Source organism: Caretta caretta, chromosome 17, assembly GCF_965140235.1.
Source record: "Caretta caretta isolate rCarCar2 chromosome 17, rCarCar1.hap1, whole genome shotgun sequence".
Classification (NCBI taxonomy): domain Eukaryota; kingdom Metazoa; phylum Chordata; order Testudines; family Cheloniidae; genus Caretta; species Caretta caretta.
This window is the reverse complement of record NC_134222.1, coordinates 1821716-1841630: the sequence shown is the minus strand read 5'-3', so window position 1 is coordinate 1841630 and position 19915 is coordinate 1821716. Positions and strand designations below refer to the sequence as shown.

General features: G+C 56.1%; 1 protein-coding gene and 1 long non-coding RNA gene across 6 annotated transcripts in view; both read left to right on the top strand.

Moving 5' to 3' along the window:
* Positions 1-9726, top strand: part of FLOT2 (flotillin 2) — a 32692-nt gene extending 22966 nt beyond the window's left edge. For all 5 annotated transcript variants that reach the window (XM_048824386.2, XM_048824385.2, XM_048824389.2 and 2 more), the window contains 8 exons: positions 1581-1704; positions 2116-2234; positions 2742-2855; positions 2962-3081; positions 4598-4812; positions 5075-5258; positions 5575-5724; positions 6238-9726. In XM_048824386.2, coding sequence (XP_048680343.1) covers positions 1581-1704; positions 2116-2234; positions 2742-2855; positions 2962-3081; positions 4598-4812; positions 5075-5258; positions 5575-5724; positions 6238-6276 — 1065 coding nt within the window. In that variant the 3' untranslated portion in view covers positions 6277-9726. The remainder of the gene's footprint in view (positions 1-1580; positions 1705-2115; positions 2235-2741; positions 2856-2961; positions 3082-4597; positions 4813-5074; positions 5259-5574; positions 5725-6237) is intronic.
* Positions 9727-16897: 7171 nt separating this feature from the next.
* On the top strand, positions 16898-19286 carry LOC125624075 (uncharacterized). The gene is made up of 2 exons (XR_007353197.2): positions 16898-17153; positions 18432-19286. It is a non-coding gene; the product is annotated as an uncharacterized LOC125624075 (long non-coding RNA).
* Positions 19287-19915: the final 629 nt, after the last annotated feature.

Genomic DNA, 19915 nt, shown 5'->3' with positions numbered 1-19915 from the left:
TTTTGTAAGACACACAATGGTCCTCTGGGAGAGATGGCTCCCCCTCCGCTCTGCAGAAGCCTGTTTCCAGGCACACTGCCTTTGCGTGACCTGCCTTTAACTAGCAGGCCTAGAGAACATCATTTTTAGAATATTACATAACTCCCGAATCTTTTTCCTACCTCCATCAGTGATTTTCGTGAGCATTTGACACAGGCTTTCAGGAGACACCTTACCTGGCATTCTTTCAGTGAACCCCGGGGATCCCTATACCACTGTGTACCCCTGTGCCCTCTGCTAGTTGGCATCAGGAGATCTCTGGGTCACATAACCCATGGAAACTTCAGGTCACAGCATGCAATGCTTCACCTTAGTAATCAGCAGTGGGCACTCAAATTAAGATGGAGCATAGCATGTTGGGATCTGCTTTTTCCATGAGCTGCAGCTCTCTGTTAACAAAAGGCAGCTACATGCTAGATTAATAGAACTCCACGGCCACGCCGTTAGCACGGCGTGGCAGCAGCTGCAGTGTGTGCCTGGGGGTCTCCACAGGGTAACGTACTCCGTAAGGTTTGAATTTAAACTAAGTTTATCTTAAAAGAGCATGTCCCATACCAAGAGAACCATCTCGGAGCCCGGCGGGTACATGGATCTTGGATTATCTTAATGGAAAAGCTGCTGGGAGTTGAAAGTTGTTGTGTTTTACTGCAGAGAGATTGCAAGAGAGCTTGACCTGACCAGTGACCTTGTCATGATGATTCCTTGGTCAGACCCAGTTCCCCTAGGGGCCTCCAGGGGTGACTGTACCCTTTGGGGAGACGACGGTCTCGTCTCCCAGTAGTGAGCTGGACTGCCATGACAGGCTGAGCTCCTCATCTGGGCCGCTTGCAGGCTTGGCTGGCAAACTTCCTGTGATGGGCAGGGTCAGAGCCCAGCAGACCCCGTGTCTGATGGCCCGCCCCGGGTGCCGTTTCTCATTTGGAATGTGACTTGGAACATTGATTTCCAAGTGCTCCTTGGACAAATCTGGGTTTTTCTCATTCTCCGGCGTTTGTGTTTGTGGAAGGAGTAGCCCTAGCGAAGGAAGAGCGAGAAGCAGGAAGGTAATTAAATGTGTATTGTATGTTGCTCCTTGGGTAAACCTCTCTCTCATGTATTTTGGTATCTGCATGGTAATGGTGGCCTTGGTCAGGTCACCTCTGCAATACTTTTCACCTGTTAGGTTTGATTGGGTCCTGTTGGCGTGCGCACTGGACCAGCTTCTGGCATTGGCCAGTGGAGTCACCTACTATTGCTGCACTGACGTGGAGGTGACTGCAGTGATCCACCCTGCAGAGGGCAGCTGTAGTCATGGGTTTGGAGAGGTCTCTGTCTCTGCTCTCCATCTCTGCTTGCTCCGCAGCAGCCGTTCCGTAGCAGCAATGACTGCCAGTGCTCGTTCAGCTGTGTGTCCTGCACTCTTGCTGTTGGTGCTAAGGAAATAGCCATGTCCCCTGGAGTGCCTGTAGCTTGGGAGGCCCTGGTGGCAATGCTGCTGCTGTTGCCGGGTGCCTGTTCCTCTAGACTGACCTTTATCTCACTGTTCCCTCTCCTCTCTCCAGGTGAAAATAATGACCGAGAGCGAGCTGCTGGCTGTGGCGTGTGAGCAGTTCTTGGGGAAGAACGTCCAAGACATTAAGAACGTGGTCCTTCAAACGCTGGAGGGGCATCTGCGATCCATCCTAGGTGTGGTGCAACTCCCCTGCCGCTGACGTCACAGTAGCCAGCGCCTTGAACGGCGTTTCCCCTCTGCGTGTGCAGCTCTCAGTGGCTGCTTCCCTCGCTGCCCTCTGGGTGCTAGAGAAACAAGCTAAGCTTTTCAGCATCACTCTGAACAACTGCTTTTCATAGTCGGAGTTTCTGGCATCTTCCTCGTCATGGGAAAGTGTGAAATTGAGATGTAGGCAGGACTGGCGAAGCCTGGGCAAATGTTTGTGCTGTCGCATCCAAACCTGACCCCCCTTTTCCCAGCTCTTGAACAGCTGGGAGATAACATGGGGCCTGTTCATTCCCTGGTACCTCCTAAGCTTACTGCCCACCTGTTGTGCTTTTCCCATTGTTCGTGCAATAGCGCTTTGGCTTTGTTTCCTTTTCCAGGCACCCTGACAGTTGAACAGATCTATCAGGACAGGGATCAGTTTGCCAAGCTGGTGCGGGAGGTGGCAGCTCCAGACGTGGGCCGCATGGGCATCGAGATCCTGAGCTTTACCATCAAGGTACAGCCGGGCAAAGGGAACCCCATAGCTGGACAAGGAGAACCCACTGGGCCAATTGGCAATGCTTCTGGGGCAGTAACCTATCGGTCCTAACTTCTTTGGAAAGGTCTCTGTAGGATTTACAGTCTGCCTGTGCCCTGCTAGAGTTTCCATAACAGCAGCTGCAGACTGGTATAAAATATGGGCCATACATTCAGTTCTCTGTATGCAAAGTGCTGGAATTCAGCGCCCCACCAGGGCCGGCTCTGTAAACATAGCTGCAGTTCCCCTATCATGTGGGAGTCACAAGGGCATTGCACAGAGAGCTCCTCTGCCTCCTCAGCGTGGTAACCTTCCCCCTTTTGCATCTCTTCAGTTCCCAGGCGGGCTGGCAAGGCAGGTTTGCATATCCTGGAGCGAAGCGGCTGCTTTGTTGTTGTGAGCACTGGGTGCTCTGGGAAGGAGGGGTGGGGGTCTGGGATGGAATGACTTGCGGTAGATGATTTTGAAGTATCTCCCTCTGTCTAGGATGTGTACGATAAGGTGGAATATCTAAGCTCTCTGGGTAAGACTCAAACAGCCGTCGTTCAGAGAGATGCCGACATTGGCGTGGCAGAGGCTGAGCGAGATGCCGGCATTCGGGTACGTTCAGCAGCAGCCCCCCAAAGGGAGTGTCATCCTTCAGCTGCTTGCCAAGGCTGCTGATGTCCTCGCGTATCTGAGTGTGTGGTGTGATTCCTTCCTGCAGGAGGCCGAGTGCAAGAGGGAAATGCTGGACGTCAAGTTCATGTCAGACACTAAAACGGCCGATTCCAAACGGGCCTTTGAGATGCAGAAGGCTGCCTTCAGCCAGGAGATTAACATTAAGGTGAGAGCGTCCTGCTTCCCCCTGGCTGGACTTCTGACTTGGAGATCAATAGCAGTGGGTTCTTTCTGGCTGCCCTTCTCTGGGGTCTGTGGTTAGTCATCTTCTCTCCCTTTTTACACTGATAAATGCTGAAGATGTCGCTTGTCAAACAGATTTGTAGACTCTACATTCCAGGTTAGTTGCAGTATTGGCAAATCCTTTGAGTAAGAAACCGTAGGTTCCCCAGGCCTGGCAGCTCTGCAGATATGTTGGATGCTTAGGGCGATGTGTACTGCCTCAGAAGGGAGGAAGAGAAATGCTCAAAGCACCTGAACTGGCTGGTTCATTAGCCACAAGGTGCAAGAAAAGGTGGGGTCAGTTTCCCAGTTAGACAAGTGCTGCCTTAGCCTGAGGTTTCCCAAGTGGAATCCAACTGGCCCTGATGTGTTCTGGTGCTTGTCAGCCACTAGCTCCTGGAAGTGAGGGGGACAAGGGGCTGGGCACATGGGGACAAAAAGCTGTGGAGAAAGTCTGAGCAAAGCTGGGCAGTCGCTGGCCCAGCAGAGTTCTGAGTGCTCCTCACAGCACGTTCCTCCCCTCCCGTATCGGGGGGCTAGCTGGGACTGGGGGAGAGCGGAGTGGAAGAGTGTTCCAAGGGACAGGACACGGGCTCCTCCAAGCCCTGCTTGGGACTAGCTGGTAGGGAGAACACCTCGCTGTGACTCCAGCTCCTAGGATGGGACAGGGAGGATTCCCTTCAGGAGAGAGGGAGCGTCTTTGATTTCCCAAGAGAGCAGTTACCTCTTCTCTTCTCTGCAGGCTCTTACACCTCTTAGGCCGAGGCCACTCACTCTGGGCGGTGAGGCATTTGCAGGTCATCCTGTCTCCTCTCCGCCAAGGTCCTTCTGCTTCCCTTGCTGGTGAAGGCAGCAATGTCAATCTGTCACTGGGTCAGCGGCCAAGCTTTTCTGTTCAGTTAGGGTTAAGGGTGGGCACGAAGAGCCTTTGTAAATGGACAAGTGGGTCAGGGCTGGAAATCCTGAAGTGACTTTGTGTTCTCAGTTACAATAGCAAGGGAAGAACAATGCTGCTGATCTCCTCAGAGCCAGGTTCAGAGCTCCTGCTCCCACTACAGATGCAGACATCGCAAACTCCTAAAATAGCCCAGGGAGCTGTATTCCTTCCCCATATTGGGGAAAGCGAGGGCAGCAGCTGCTGCAAGGGGAAACTGTCACCTCTCGAGCTTGCTGACTGGGTGAGTGAGTGAGGTTGGGAGAAAGTCTGGAATCAGGTGACCTTTGAGAAGGGGGAGCGCTGCGCCCCAGCCATCCATTAATCCCTGGTGCGGGGGCAGTCACTTGAGCTCTGGGGTTGTCTAGATCAGGATATCCAGCGTCCTAGGAGGCAGATAGCACAAGGAGGGGTTCCCCTTCTTCATGCCTCTGAGGTGTCAGCTAGGCTTGGGCAGGCAGAACTAACAGCTTTGTAAGCTAAGCCTTTGGAGTCCCGGCTGTGTGCTGTTCCCCTCTGTGTACAGACTGCCGAAGCCCAGCTGGCCTATGAGCTGCAGGGTGCCCGGGAGCAGCAGAAGATCCGCCAGGAGGAGATTGAGATCGAGGTGGTGCAGCGCAGGAAGCAGATTGACGTTGAGGAGAAGGAGATCATCCGGATGGACAAGGAGCTGACAGCCACCATCAAGCGGCCGGCAGAGGCCGAGGCACACCGCATGCAGCAGATCGCCGAGGGCGAGAAGTGAGTGGCCCAGCGGGTACAGGTGCCCAAACTCAGTCTGGCAGCATGCGAAGAGCCTGAGTTGCACGGGAGCAAATGTTGCTACCTTTGAGTTGAACCCTGCACTGGGAGCAGTGGGAGTCCCAGCATGCTGAGCCTGGCCCAGGGGGCTCTCGAGGGCCCTTCCGACCCCTACTATACAGAAGCCCTCCTGTCCACAGCAGCGCACTGCTAAGGAGCGGGACTCTGGGCTCTTTCCAAGGAGGGGTTGTTTCCTTTCCAGGGTGAAGCAGGTTCTCATTGCACAGGCCGAAGCAGAGAAGATCCGCAAAATTGGTGAGGCAGAGGCCTCTGTCATCGAAGCCATTGGGAAAGCAGACGCGAAGAAAATGAAGCTGAAGGCAGAGGCTTACCAGCAGTACGGTGACGCGGCCAAGATGGCTTTGGTGCTGGATGCTCTACCACAGGTGAGAGGCTCAAACGCCAGTCGCTGAGCCAGCCTCTCTGCAGGGAGGGGGCTGTGGGAAAGGTCGGTGAAAGGTTTGGCTCTGCTGCGCCTGTGAATTGCACCCAGCACCGTGCCGGCGCCTGGTGGCTAAGTCCTGGGCCAGATCGGGTGCTCAGAGCCTTCCTGCAGTCAGGCACCAATGGGGACATGCTTGCAGGTGTACTTTTATACCTGAACCTTTTCGAAGTCTGGCCAGCAAGTTTGCAAGCAGCCCCCTCCTGCTGGAAAAGAAGGTCCCTGGTTCATTCTGATCTCTTTCCCCTGCGCCTCCACAGATCGCTGCCAAGGTGGCCGCTCCGCTGGCTAAAGTGGACGAGGTTGTTATCCTCAGTGGTGACAATAACAAGGTGACGTCTGATCTGAACCGTCTGCTGGCTGAGATCCCTGCATCTGTGCATGCCCTCACTGGCGTCGATCTGTCCAAGGTGAGCTGGGACCAGCGGGGCTGTCACATGGAGAGCTGAGGCCTCTTCCCACTTCAGGGGACCTGCCCTTAGCTTTCTTTGTGGTTTTATTACATATCCACAGCACCAGTTAGAAACCCCTTCGATCCTACCCCTCCCTACACCCTTTGAATGTTATCGGACTGAGGAAGCTCTCCACTGCTCTGACCAACATTGCTTGGGGGGGGGGGCACTGTGCAGAGTTGGTGGCCCCACACTCCTGGCCAAGTCATGGCTGCAGTTCCTGGAAGGGAACAAGGGAGATCCCTTCCCATGATGTGCTGTGGGGGCTGAAGGGGGCTTTCAGTGTGCCCTCCACCTCTCAAAGCTCAAACCTGTGTCTCTGATGTCTTCCCCTCTCCCTGACGGCTTTCTCCCCGTCGTCCCCAGCCTTTGTTCTGGCTGCAGTCTCAGCCCGAGAGCCTGGGGCTGGCTCTCTCACCTTCCGTGTCCCACTGCAATGCTCTTAACAGCTTCTCTCCTCCCACCCTGCAGATCCCCCTGATCCAGAAAGCCACGGGAGCCCAGGCATGAGGCCGCCAGTCCAAAGCTAGTGACGACAACTCCCCGTTATGCACTCTTACTTCAACTGCCTTTAACACTTGGGAAATCCTTTTATATCAGAGACAATTGGAAGTTCATTTTTAAGCTCTGGTGCCTTATTTTGTAGGACCAGAATGATGCATGTTAAATTGGTCTCTTTTTCTTAAGGGGAATTTATTTTGTAAGTTTAATTGTGTGTTGTATTAGTCTGGAGTATCGATTTGAATCCTCGGTTATAATTGGCAGCTTGTCTGGTCTTGCAATCTTGGTGCCTTGAAGTTCTCTGTCCTCTGTTTGGAGCTCAGGGGCAGAGAGGCCGAGAGGGGTGAGCTGGAAGCCCGGGGGCTCAGGGAGGATTCACTGGGGCAGTGAGGAGTGTGGATGGAGGGGTTTGCAAACTTCTTCCTTAGGGCAGAAGCCTGTTTCTGTAGTGTTCTCGGTGCGTGGAGCTGCTGGAAGAGAACCCTGAGCAGGACGTCCTCTTGTCTGCCCAAGTTACAAATGTGATCTAGCGAGTCCCACGTCCTTTCGCTCACAACTGCTTTTGTGCTCACCCGCTGGCTGGCCTCCCCCCTGTACATTACCCCCAGGGCATGCAAAGCATAGCAAGATTGCCCTGAGCCAAGCCCACAGGACCACTCTGAGTTCTCAAGGGCCCAGTCCAGGCTAGGACTTGAGAGAGGAGCCATCCTCGGGCGACTTCTTACTCAATGCATGAGTTCTATCAGAGCCTGCTGAGATCTGCCCAGCCAACTGCATTGTCAGGGTGCAGGTCTCAGGGCCTGCCTGTGGCCATGCCATGCTGCCGCATATGTGGGACTTAATCCGGGGGCCACGGTTCCTCCACTGCTTGATTCAGTCTCAGAATGTAGCTGCTGAGTGGCTACAGTGAGTTCTCTCGGCAGATCTCCGCTCAGGGCCTGCCTGAGAGCAGCCAGAGCCCTGGGGCCAAGTGTGGGATGAGCACTGCTCCGGGAGCGCCCCTTTCTCTCCTGGCTGTTGCCTGCGGTGCACAGTGGCATGGCTGGAAGCGTGGCGAGTACAGGCTCTCTAGTGTGTGTCAGGCAGCTGCCTGCTCCCGTGGGAAAACTGCTTGCAGCCCCACCAGATTGAGTCTGTCAGTCAGCGGGGTGAAGCCAGCCTACTGTCCCAGGTGTGTTGCAGACCCTGCCCTGATGCTGGGAAAGAAACTGCTCCTGTGGGAAGCCAGCTGCCGTTCTGGAAGGGCCACGGAAGTCACGGCTCTGCTGGCTCCCTTTTGTACACAGCCTCGGAACGGCTTCTCTCAGCAGCCGGCAAGGCCCAGCCCAGACACTGCAGGGGGCAGTGTAGGCCCTTGGCTTCCTTCATCTGGGCCCTGAGGTGCAGCCTGCAGGGGCACTGGGCTGCGGAAGGTTTGATCTGGCTGGAGCTGTGCATGCTGGGCCCTGTGCTCTCCAGGCTCAGGATGGCGGGTAGCCAGGGTGCCGGTGTCCCCGTGGCCCGGACGCTGCAGTTAAAATGCCGGAGCTGCTGTCCGTCAGCACTCCCGCTGGTACAGGTGCAACAGGGACTGGCCGTGTAGGCACAGCCAGGGGGCACGAGGAGGGATCTGGGCGTGGTGGGGCTGTAACCCCTCGCCCGGGTGGGGGGGTTCCGGGGCTGTAATCCAAACACTGCCTGATTGTTGGTTGTTTTAATTTTGTTGAGCACGTGGCCCAGAGTCCTAGCTCCCTGCCATTCCCCCCGGCTGCCCTCCTTTGGCATGGATTGCAGGGGGCAACTGGCTCTCCCAGAAGGACTTGGTCACAGAGGCAGACTGTGCAGCTCCAGCTGTCAGGCGCTGTGGATTTCAGGCCTGGGGGTCCCCTCTGAAGCTGTGTGTAAAGGCACAAAGCCCCAGTCATGCTATGTGGTGGCCGTGGCAGCAGCAGGCGGGAAAGCAGCCGGCCCCTGCTGCAGGCCCAGGATGAGCACCGTGTGAGGTGTCACTCGCGTCCCAAAGCTGTTGTAATCCTGGGCTGCTGTGTAGCAGCTTTTCCTGTCCCTTGGTGTGACTGATCCCGCTGCTGTAGGTGCCAAGCTGTGCCAATGGCCACTCTGCCGCTGCCAAAGTGTCTTCTCCTGCCAGTGGCAGCCAAGGCTTTCCTCCTTGTGTCCGTTGCAGTGCCCTCTCTTGCCAGCTCCTCTTCCCCTGGTGGTTTGCCCAGCTCAGGGTGGGCACAGCCGTGCGTGGGTCGCTCCCCCCAGCAGGAGGGCCTCACGCCAGGGCTCCTGGTGCTGCTTGACCTGCCTCGGGGCTGTCTCAGTTGTTTTATAGACCGCTAGCCTGTGCGGGGTGGTGTGCTGGTCTGAGTGTTCTTGCCCTGGTTGGAGTTGATCTGCGTTATAGGGACCAATCCGGAAGCTTCACAGGCCCAAAGAGGGGTGGGGGATTAAACTAGGGGAAACTGTGCATGGCAGTAGGCCTTGAAAATGCTCTGACCTCCAGTCTCTCACGTTATCAGGTTAGCAAGGACACAGGCACCGTGGCCGGCGGGCAAAGGAATCAGCATAACAATAAAGCTGCTGGTGGTGGTGAACTGGGGGGCCCAAGGCCTAGTGCCCACAGGGCCAGTGCCCATTCTCCCCCTGCCCTCAGTCCTCACCCACAGCCCCCTGCTGCTCTGCTCCTGGGGCCTGCAGTGTGAATCCTACGCTGAAGTACAGTGCCCGCTTCTGTGACAGCCCCTGGCACATGGACACCAGTTTCTTTCCTTGCCAAAGTCAAACTCCCCAGGTCTGCAGAGGAGACTGTCTACTGCTGCCTGCAGCCAGTTACGTTTCTTCCTCCTCCCTGCCCCGGCTGGGTCAGCACGAGGGGCTCTGGCTGTCTTGTGTGTCCCGTGGAAGACCCTCCCTGCAGAGCAAACCCGTGGCTTTGACAGGGAATGCCCTGGTTTCCCACCATCTGTGTCTTTCCTCAACACTGTTCTGGCCGTGGGGCGGCTTGTGAAAAACTGTCCGAGTTGTGTGCGCTCTGGCAGGCTGCTACCCGTCTCCCTGCAGCTGGGAAGGTGCCTCCCTCTTTGGGAGCTGGGGGGTGAGTTCAAGGATGTGACTGGATGTGTAATGTAGAGCTGAAACTGGGTCTGTCCGGATTTCCATGGGGAAACGAGGAATGAAGGAATGTCCGGCCTCCTGGGGCTTCCCGCAGGGCTGAGGCTAGCTCTGCATCGGGGGGGAGGAGCTAGCTGGACAACAGGAGGGGAAGGGATGGTTTTATCTGCTGGCTTGCGCGTATGCCCCAGACACACTTCTCTGTATATCTGGAACTAGCTTATTGCGACGGCAGGCCAGGAGCTGACTGCTCTAAAGGCTGTTCGTATCTGCATGTAAATTGTGCATGCCACAGCGCTGCTGCTATGTTACATACTGTGTAATAAAGAGGCAGCATGTCCATGCTGCACTGGCTGTCGGTCATGCCCTGCTCGGACTCCTTCCTTCTCTGTTGCAGGGCAGGCTCCACTTCCCCTCAGGCCCCAGCAGGCGGAGGGAAGGGTCTGCTTGTCCTGTGCCTCCCACTGACCCCACAGCTGCTGCGGGAGTTAGCTGGAGGAGCCGGCGGACACAGGCAGTTTGCAGGGGCTGGCCTGCAGGCAGCATTCAAAGGGCCAGCCTTGCCCTGAGAACTGGCCTCATCCCAAGCCTGCTCTGGGACCCACAACTCTTCAGCTGGGCCAGAACTCTCCCTCTTTCTCTCTTATCAGGCCCAGGTGGGCAGCCTTGGGCTTCTTGCCAAGCTCACCTGTGTTTCCTACAGGATAGCACTGCCGGTTTCAAGCTGGGAGCCCAGCCTCATACCAGCTGCTGGTAGATGGCAGGAGGAAGCCACTGTGGATGGGTGCATCACTGCACCAGAGGGGCCCCAGCTCGCATTTCGCCTCCAAGGCGACCACCTTGGCCAGCCTCGCAGAGTCCATGGCAGAGGTGAGGAGAATCCTGCCACCCTCGGGCCTGGTCCCGGCTCTGACCACTCAGCCACACTGCCCTCCACGTCCAAGTGGATTTACCAGGCTGCTGCCAACAAGCTCATCTTCCCTAGGTGACTCAGGCAGCGGAGTCTACTGAGCCCAGGGGAAGCATCCCACAGCTCCACGTGCCCCAGGCTGGCGGTGCTGCCTGCCCTTAGCCAGGGCTTCTGCTGCCCCAAAGGGGTAGTTAATCCCTGTTCCAGGCAGCACTGCCGAAGCTCTGACACCAGACGGAGCCTGAGGCTGAAATGGGGCCAGTGCCTGCAGCTGCCAGAGGGCAGAAACAGCAGGGATGTCAGTCCCGCAGCTGGGACAGGCTGGCAGGAGCCCATCGTACAGCACACTCTGGCCTCTCCCGGGGAACGTGGCTGTTCTGGGCTCTCCTCAGTGCCTAGCCATGGCACATGGAGACCGGGTCTGGCCCACGCTGCTCCCTGCGTCAGTGCGGCCTGGCCACAGCACATGCTGGGACCTGCTGGCTGAAGGTGAGGGTAGCTGCCACATGCTGACAAATTAGATGCAATCTCTGGGCTCTTGGCTGGGCAAACAGGCATCCAGCTGCATTGTCCCAGCCACCTACCATCTGCCTGCCCTGAGCCTCAGTCACATTCACCCTTCCCGGGAACACATGCTCAGCCCAGTGGGGAGCTGGAGCCGGTTCACACCGGTTTTCGCAAACCAGTTGTTAAATTTTGAAGCCGGTTTAGAACCGGTTGTTAAAGGGGTGGGGAAGCTCAGGCGGGACGGACAGGATGTGGCCCGCGGGACCGTCCTGTCCGTCCCGCCTGAGCTCTCAGCTGGGGAGGCTCCCTTGTGAATTTTTACTGAGCCTTTGGCGGCGGGTCCTTCACTCGCTCCGGGTCTTCGGCGGCGGGTCCTTCAGTGCCACCGAAGACCCGGAGGGACTGCAGGACGTGCTGCCGGAGACCCGGCGCGAGTGAAGGACCCGGTTCTTGAGCTTCTGGCAGCTCATCACTGGCTCAGCCCTTCTAGAAACTGGGTTTAAAGTGAGTCCCTGTCACTGTACATGGACTGGGGCAGCAGCACCTGCTGTCTGCTTACGCTTCCTGCTCTGGCCAGCACCAGTCCTCAAGCTGTGGCCTCTGCAGCCTCTGGACCCCGCAGTGCCCGGCTAAAGGAGCAGAGTGTGGCAATCGGAAGCTAAAACCGGTAAGTGTTTCTGATTTTCTATCCCTGTCCATTTAGCTACTGCTCTGCCCCACAAGCAATGGGTCCTGGCTGCCCCTGCCTGCCCTGCTGCCTAACGCACCTGCCCCTGCAGCTCACCATGGACGGTCGGCTTGCTCAGGGCATCCCAATCCTGCTAGCCTTACAGTAATACCTGTGTAGGAGAAACCCTGAAGCAGGGCAGGCCGGGTCACCCTTCCCCCTCAGCCAGGACAGGAACATCATGGGCGTGGGGTCAGGGTTGAGACGAGTAGGAGGAAGAGCCCACTGCTTGGAAGCCAAGCCAAGATCTGGGTGTCTGGCAGCCCCCTGACTGAGGGACCCTGTAAAGACAAACAGCTGAAGAGTGTGCGTCTGACGCCTGTGGAGCTGCAGATAGTGCAGGGTGGGGACAGTGAAAACTTCCTGAAGTCCAAGCAGAGGCTGAGAGCTGGAGGATCCCTTATCTACGAGCAAACACATGGGCCTGGGCCCCCAGCACATCCAGGGAGCAGAGCGTGTGTGCAGGCCAGGTCCTGGGGTCCTGCACCAGAGGCCCCGAGCCCCTCTGGCTGCATCACCGCTGGCAGTGTGTCTTCCCCATCTTGGCCTAGCTCTGGCGCTGCAGCGAAGGGCTCAGCAGTGCCTAGTGGAATTAATAGGCAGCAGGTTTAATACAAACAAGCGGAAGTGTTTTCTTCACAAAATGCACAGTCAGCCTGTGGAACTTGCTGCCAGGGGATGTTGTGAAGGCCAAGGCTATAACAGGGGTCCAAAAAGAATTAGATTCATTCCTAAAGGATGGTCCATCAACGGCTATCGGCCAAGATGGTCAGTAACACAACCCCATGCTCCGGGTGTCCCTAAACCTCTGACTGCCAGAAGCTGGGACTGGACGACCGGGCTGGTCACTCGATAATTGCCCTGTTTTGGTCATTCCCTCTGAAGCATCTGGTGCCAGCCACTGTCAGAAGACAGGACGCTGGCCTAGCTGGACCATGGGTCTGACCTGAGGAATTAACCCAGGGAGGGGTGGGGGGCTCATTTCTTTGCAGACAGAATTGGGGATGTCAGTAAATCATCAGTAAATCAGGTTAAAACAAAATGTTTGTGCTAAATAAAATAAGTAAATAGGTCAGTAGGCTAAAAAACCAAACTGTCTCAGCCACCTACACCCGGGAAACTATTTAATATCAACTAAAGAACAAAAATCTAAAGTTTCACAAAGGTAAAGATGAGGAAAAGAGGAAGTCAAACCATATGCTGTGCGCGTGGCACCGGAAATGGTTCCTGCAAAGTAACCAAGCCAATCCAAACCTGTAAGATGCAACAGACAGTACATGCAATAAAACGTGTCATGTATATTTAAAGCTGTAATGAACCCTGCATCCTCCCCCCCCCAACCCCCCATGTTTGTTTAATCAACGTAGAACTGCTGAATGTCAAATAAAGTATGTCAGAAGCAAGAAGCCTGCCAAACAATCAGTGGGGCCCCGGGTGATTGAGGTGCTAAAGGAAGACAAGGCCGTTGCAGAGAAGCAAAATGAATTCTTTGTGTCCATCTTCACCACAGCGAATGTGAGGGCAATTTCCCACACGAGTCCTTTTTAGGTGACAGATCAGAGGAGCTGTCCCAGATTGAGGTGTAAATAGAGGAGGTTTTGGAACAAACTGATCAATTAAACAGTAAGATGTCACCAGAACCAGATGGTATCGCCCAAAAGTCCTGGAGGAACTCAGATATGAAATTCATAGAATCATAGACTTTAAGGTCAGAAGGACCATTACGATAGTCTAGTCTGACCTCCTGCACAACGCAGGCCACAGAATCTCACCCACCCACTCCTGTAACAAACCCCTAACTTATGTCTGAACTACTGAAGTCCTCAAATCGTGGTTTAAAGACTTTAAGGTGCAGAGAATCCTCCACCAAGTGACCCGTGCCCCACCCTGCAGAGGAAGGTGAAAACCCCCCAGAATTGCAGAACTGCTAACTGCGTTATGCAATATATCGCTCAAAGCAGCCTCTGTGCCCGATGCCTGGTGGAAGCAAACATGATGCTGATTTTTTTTAAAAAGTCTCCAGCGGCGATCCTGGCAATTACAGGCCGGTAAGCCAGACTTCAGGACCAGGCAAATGGGTTGAAACTACAGTAAAGAACAAAATTATCAGACACAGAGATTAACATGATTTGTTGTGGAAGAGTCAACACAGCTTTTGTAAAGGGAAATCAGGCCTCACCAATCTATTAGAATTCTTTGAGGGGGTCAACAGCCATGTGGACAGGGGGACCTAGTGGATACAGTGTACTTAGACTTTCAGGAAGCCTTTGACAAGGTCCCACTCTAACGTCTCTTAAGCAAAGTGAGCACTTAAGGGATAAGAGGGAATTATTTTTGTGGATCAGTAACTGGTTAAAAGATAGGAAACAAAGGGTAGGAATAAACGGTCAGTTTTCACAGTGGAGAGAGGTAAATAACAGGGTCCCCTAAGGATCTGTCCTGGGACCAGTGCTGTTCATCATAGTCATAAATGATCTGGAAAAGGGATAAACAGTGAGATGGCAAAATTTGCAGATGGTACAAACTACTCAAGATAGTTACAAAGCAGACTGTGAAGAGCTACAAATGGATCTCACAAAACAATGACTGGGCAAAAAACAGCAGATGAAATTCAATATCAATAAATGCAAAGTAATGCATGATGCAAAGCACAATCCCAACTATACATAGAAAATGATGGGGTCTAAATTAGCTGTTACCACTCAAGAAAGATCTTGGAGTCATTGTGGAGAGTTCTCTGAAAACATCCCTCAATGTGCAGCGGCCGTCCAAGCAAACAGAGTGTTGGGAATCACTAGGAAAGGGATACATAAGACAAAATATCATAATGCTGCTATATAAATCCATGGTACGCCCACATCCTGAATTCTGCAGGCAGTTCTGGTCACCCCATTTCAAAAAAGATGTATTGGAATTGGAAAGAGCACAAAGAAGGGCAACAAATATTATTGGGGGTCTGGAACAGCTTCTGTCTGAGGAGAGATTAATAAGACTGGGACTGTTCACCTTGGAGAAGAGATGGCGACAGGCGGATATGATAGAGGTCTAAAAATCATGGCTCATGTGCAGAAAGTGAATCAAGAAGTGTTATTTACCCCTTCCATAACACACAAACCAGGGGTCTTGCAATGGAGCTGGTTTAAAACAAACACAAGGAAGTATTTCTTCACACAATCACAGTCAGCCTGTGGAACTCATTGCCAGGGGATGTTGTGAAGGCCAAAAGTAAAATTGGATTAAAAAAAAATTACCAACATTCATGGAGCATGGTCCATCAATGGCTATTAGCCAAGCTGGGCAGGGACACAACCCATGCGCCGACTGCCCCTAAATCTGACTGCCGAAAACTGGGACTGGATGCCAGGGGATGGAGCACTTGATAAATTGCCCTTTTCTGTTCATTCCCTCTGATACATCTGGCACCGGTCTCTGTTAGAAGACAGAACACTGGGCTATTGGTCTGACCCAGTGTGGCCGTTCTTATGTTGCGGGGAGGCTGGACCTGCCCGGGGGCTCCTGTCCGGTAAGCTAGCACAAGTTGAAAGTCTCCTGGGTGCTGCCAGCTGGTTCCCCCAGGCCAACCCTGCGGGCTGTGGAACGCTGGGACACCTCCCACCCGTCCCAGCTCCTAGGAGAACACAGGAGCCCCCGCAGCCTCCCCACCCCTGTGTTCCCTGCCAGGATCAGAGCAGCTCCAGCCTGGGGTCCTGCTGCAACCTGGGCAGTGCCGAGATGCTGGCAGGGTTGCTAGGAGAGCACAGGCTCCCACCCAGGTGCCAGGGCAGGGCCCCTGATAAGCAGCAGGCTCTTGCCTATCAGCAACTCCTGCCCAGAGCGCCCCATCCAGCCCCTTATCACAGGCCTCACAGGCGAGCGGCTTCCAGGAACCCTGAGCCCTGCCCCTCGGCCAGGCCAGCGGCCAGGCACGCAGGCCACACACACAGTGACAGCCCAGGTGAGTGCCCCACACATGTTCTACCCAGAGTTCCAGTGGAGGAGCCCCTGCCCTCAGCAGGGTTGAGGTGACACCACCAGCCACCCTCCCTCCCCCAAGGCCGAGCCCTGCTCTGTGGCGGGGCACGTGGGCACATGGACACCGGCATCTGTCCCTCCCCAACCTAGCTGCCACCAGTTATCTGGGTGCTGAGTCCCTCGGAAATAGCCACGTGTTGCTCTGCACCAAGAAGAGCCTCTACCACCCCACCCCCACCCCCGTTGGCTGCGCCTAGCTAGGCTCCCTGCCTCAGTGGCTCTCCTAAGAGGCATTTGCAAAGGCCCAATGGGAGGGGGGAGCCGAGCAACCCCAGGGGTATGGTCTAATCGCACAAGCCTGGTTCTCAGGCCTGCTGAGCCTGCAGCTTCCTCAGGCAATTTCAGGGGCACGCCAGGGAAATAAGCGATGCCTGGCTGGGGTGGGGGTCCCAGAGAGGCACAGCAGGTGCAGTCCTGTCACAGGATGGAGCAGGTGCCAATGCCTAGACCTGCAGGGACGGGAGCAATCCACGGCAGTGCTGCCTCAGTTACTGACCATCCCTGGATGTGCCTCTGTGGGGCTGGGATGCCCACGGTCGGGGCAGGGATTGCGCCTGGCTCAGGGGACTCTTCGGTTTGTGCTGTACGTATCCTGCTACTTAATGGAGTTTCCTTTGGGAAAAAAGCAAGACCATTTGGAAGCTGACAACCTCCAAGCTCTGGGCCAGCAGCGGGGCTCTGGTTCCTGCTCAGAGGATCAGGGTCCAGCTTTGTAGCCCTGGGCTGGTGGTTTGGTGGCCCACACATGGAATGAGTATACAGGGTCTTAGCCCAGCTCCTAGCAGATGGGATGCCATGGCACGAACACCATGGCTATAACCAGCCCTAATTGGAGCTGGGCCCTGCTCTTGGCAGGCTGGGCAGAAAGTGGCCCCTGGGGCATGAGCACCCCTGGCCCTAGTGCTCCTCTCTTCAGGACACGTTAGCAGGGTGGGGGGAAGAGCTGCTCCTGCTGCTCGGTTTCCAGGGCCCCTCCCGCTGGTGCCCAAGTCCCCCCGCTCTCGTGATGTGCGTGTGCTAACCCTGAAGCAGGTGCCAGGCACGTGGGGTGGCCGTGGGCCCTGCTGGCCATGGGCCAGGGCACCTGGGCTGGGCTCTTTTGATGGCAGTCCTGGGGAATGTGTGTAATGACACTCGACACTCTGGTGCAGCTGTCACAGGCCATTTACAAAGGGGAAGAACTTGCCCCTACATCCAGGCCCCACCAGTACTTTTCTGACCCAGGGGAGCAAGGCAGGGCGCAGTGCTGCTGGGCCAGGTGGTTTGTGTGGGCCTTGTGCCGGGTGCAGGGGCCTTTCGCCCCAGGGGAGTGGGCAGGGTGCTAACTCCACACCAAGCAGACAGGACTCAGTTGCTGTCTTCAAAGCTCTGTCACTTCCTGGAGCTCCCTAGCACCGGGGCAGACTCTTCCCTGCGGCAGCTGCACCAAAGCCAGGCAGGAAAGGGTTAAAAGGGGGAGGGCCAGATATGAGCAGATAGTTGATATGCAAATGAGGCCAGAGTAGGTATTATAAGTGACTCAGCGGGAGGCGCTGGCTCTGGAGTGGAAAGAAGGAGCCCACTCCCCTCCCCAGCCTGGCCGCCGGCCCAGCCCAGCCTGAGGGCCTGAGCCAGGTAAGTGCCCAGACCCTGCTCTGCCTTCCTGAGGCTCACCAGGAGGGACCTCGCTCTCTTTTATTCCTTAGAGTCTTCTCTTTAATGACTTATCCACAGTCCCAAGGGGTGAACAGCTGCTCTGCTCCAGCCCACCAGCGTGAAGTGGCTGCATCCTGTCCCACCCACTGGAGACTCCCGTGGGCTGGTGGGTCACATTCGAAGAGGGCCTGGACTCTGCTACATGCTACTATCCCCTGGCCTGGGTTGTAACTGCCGCATGCTTGTTCAATCTTCCCAGGGCAGATTCTACCAGGGCTGGTCCCTGGCGTTCCAGAGGGAAGCTGGTTCGCCTGGTGATGGCAGCCAAGCTAAGGGAAAGGGGCTCTGGCATTGCTGCCTTAGACTTCCCCAGAGCTGCATCAGTGGGGCAGCCCCGGCTGAGAGGCCTGGGGCCCCTTGCGCTGCTTTATTACAGGCTGGATTTTCTTTGCTTGCTCCCCTAAGTCCCAGCTCCATCTCAGCAGCCAGCAGGGTGGCAGCAGGCCCCATGACAATCTCTGCACTAGGGAACAGAGACGGGCCCCTTGCCATGAGAGGGTGAATGTCCCCAGGGATGCAAAAGACCAAACCCCAGCTCCGTGTACCCCTGACTTGTGGGGTGCCAGGCATCTAGCTCCGTGTACCCCTGACTTGTGGGGTGCCAGGCAACTAGCTCCGTGTACCCCTGACTTATGGGGTGCCAGGCAACTGGCTCTGTGCCCATCTCTGCGCTGTGGGCATGGAAACTTTGTTTGGAGGCTGGGGCGCTGCGTGTGGAAAGGCCTGTGTTATCAGGCCCCCTTCTCCACCCCCATGGAGGGCAGGAGCACTCCCCGCTCTGCGTGTCTGAGGGGCACTGCCATTTCCAGTGCTCTGGGAAGCCCTTTGGCAGGAGGCTGGTGCTAGCTGGGGATGGTAACTGGAGTAACACCCCACACGCCTCCCTTGGATGCCAGGAGGCCAGGACAAGCAAGGACAAGATCCAGGGCGTTCTAGGAGACTATTCCCCACCCCTATGAGACATCATGTGGGGTTCTGGCACCAAACTGCCTGCCCAGAAGCTGGGAGGCCCAGAGTCCAGGCCTGCCCTGGCTTTATATTGTACTCTGTGGCTTTAGGAAGTCCTAGGGCAGCTGAGAAGCTGGTGGGAGGAGGGAGTAGCGGCTGCTCTCAGGCAGGCCGGCCTGGCTTTGTGCTGTCCTGTCTCAGCAGCTCTCTGGTCTCGCCCATAACGCTGCTCTCTTGGTGTTTTTCTAGGTTCCCTTTTCCAGCCCAGGCAGCAAGAGCGTCCACCCGCCATGGGGGCTCTGGGCAGGATATCATCGTATACTGTAAGTTTGCTATGAGACACTACAGTATAGATGATGTACTATCCTGAGCTTCACCCCTCAGCCAGGAGCTCTACTGCAGGTCCAGCCTGGCCAGCTGGGAGCAGCGGCCCAAATCACTTCTAGCACAGCACAAGTTCCTCCCCCTCCTGCAGAGGAATGGAGGGCTAAGGGGGGGGGGGGGGGTGGCCCTAAAGCCACCCATGAAGGCCTGGCCTGCCTGTGGCACCCTCGCCCCTTCAGCCCCTTCCTGCATTCAGGGCGCTCCTTTTCCCCGGGTTCCAGCGTGGGACGGAAACAAGCGCTATCTTCCTGCCGCTCTGGGGCACCTGCACGAACAGGCAGCAAGTGGGGAAGCAGCCAGTGGGGAAGAAAGGGTTAACAACCACTCCTCCCGCCAGGCTGGAGCCCTGCCCTGCTGGGGGGGGATTCCACCTCCGCCTGGGCAAGAAGCAGCTGCCAGGAGGCTGAGCACACGGAGTGTCAATGAAACCGTTACCATTACTGACTTTAGTAATGATAACGGTTCTACTGCCACCCCAGCATCCGGCCAGCGAGAGCACGAGGAGCAGCACCCCACCGCCAGGTGCGGAGCAGGACCCCTCCAGGGTGCCAGCCGCTACGGGAGGCCAGCCATGAGACCTGCCCCCGGCGTCCTCTCAAAGCGGGGGAGGGGCAGGGGGAGAGCTTGGGGTACCCTGCCTGGGGGTCAGATTCCCTTGGGCCACACCCCCTCTCCCTAGTCCCTTTGCCAATCAATGAGAAATAAAGGTGTTTCCTTTGATGTCTGGATTTCTTTCCCCTATTTGTGTGATCCCAGAAAACAGCCCTCCAAAGGCAGGGCCCGGCAGTGATGCTGCCTGTGCCCCGTGAGGGGCAGGGAGTGGGAACAAGCAGACCAGGAGAAACCTGCCCCAGGAGCTCTGTTCTTCCCTCCTAGAACCTGCACCCAGCGTCCCTGTCTGCCGTGGTGCTGGCTACAAGCCTGCTGCGAGAACCAGCAATTCAGGCAATTAATTGAGCTGCTCAAGGGGGGGGAAGGAGAGGGTGGTAGAAAAAAGTCCTCAGCAGTCTGCTCCCCTCTAGTGGGGCACCCCGGTCCTGCCATCCAGCCCCCCTGCTCTTCCGTTCCTGGCCTTCTCGCTCCTTACTCCAGTGTCCCATTGCATGTCCTCAGCTTGACGGCCGCCAGGCAGGGGCTCTTGTGTCCTCACGCTGCTCGGTACCCGCTTCCTCTGGGGTTTTGGGTACCTCACTCACCTCTCCGTGCCTTCATCTGCACCCAGATGGGAGGACTATCTCCCCCGCTCCGTGCAGGGCAGGTTGTGAGGCTGAGCAGGATTGCAGGGGTGAGAGATGGCCAAACCCCTCTGCTGGGCTCTACCTTCACAGAGAGCCACTCTCTCAATAAAG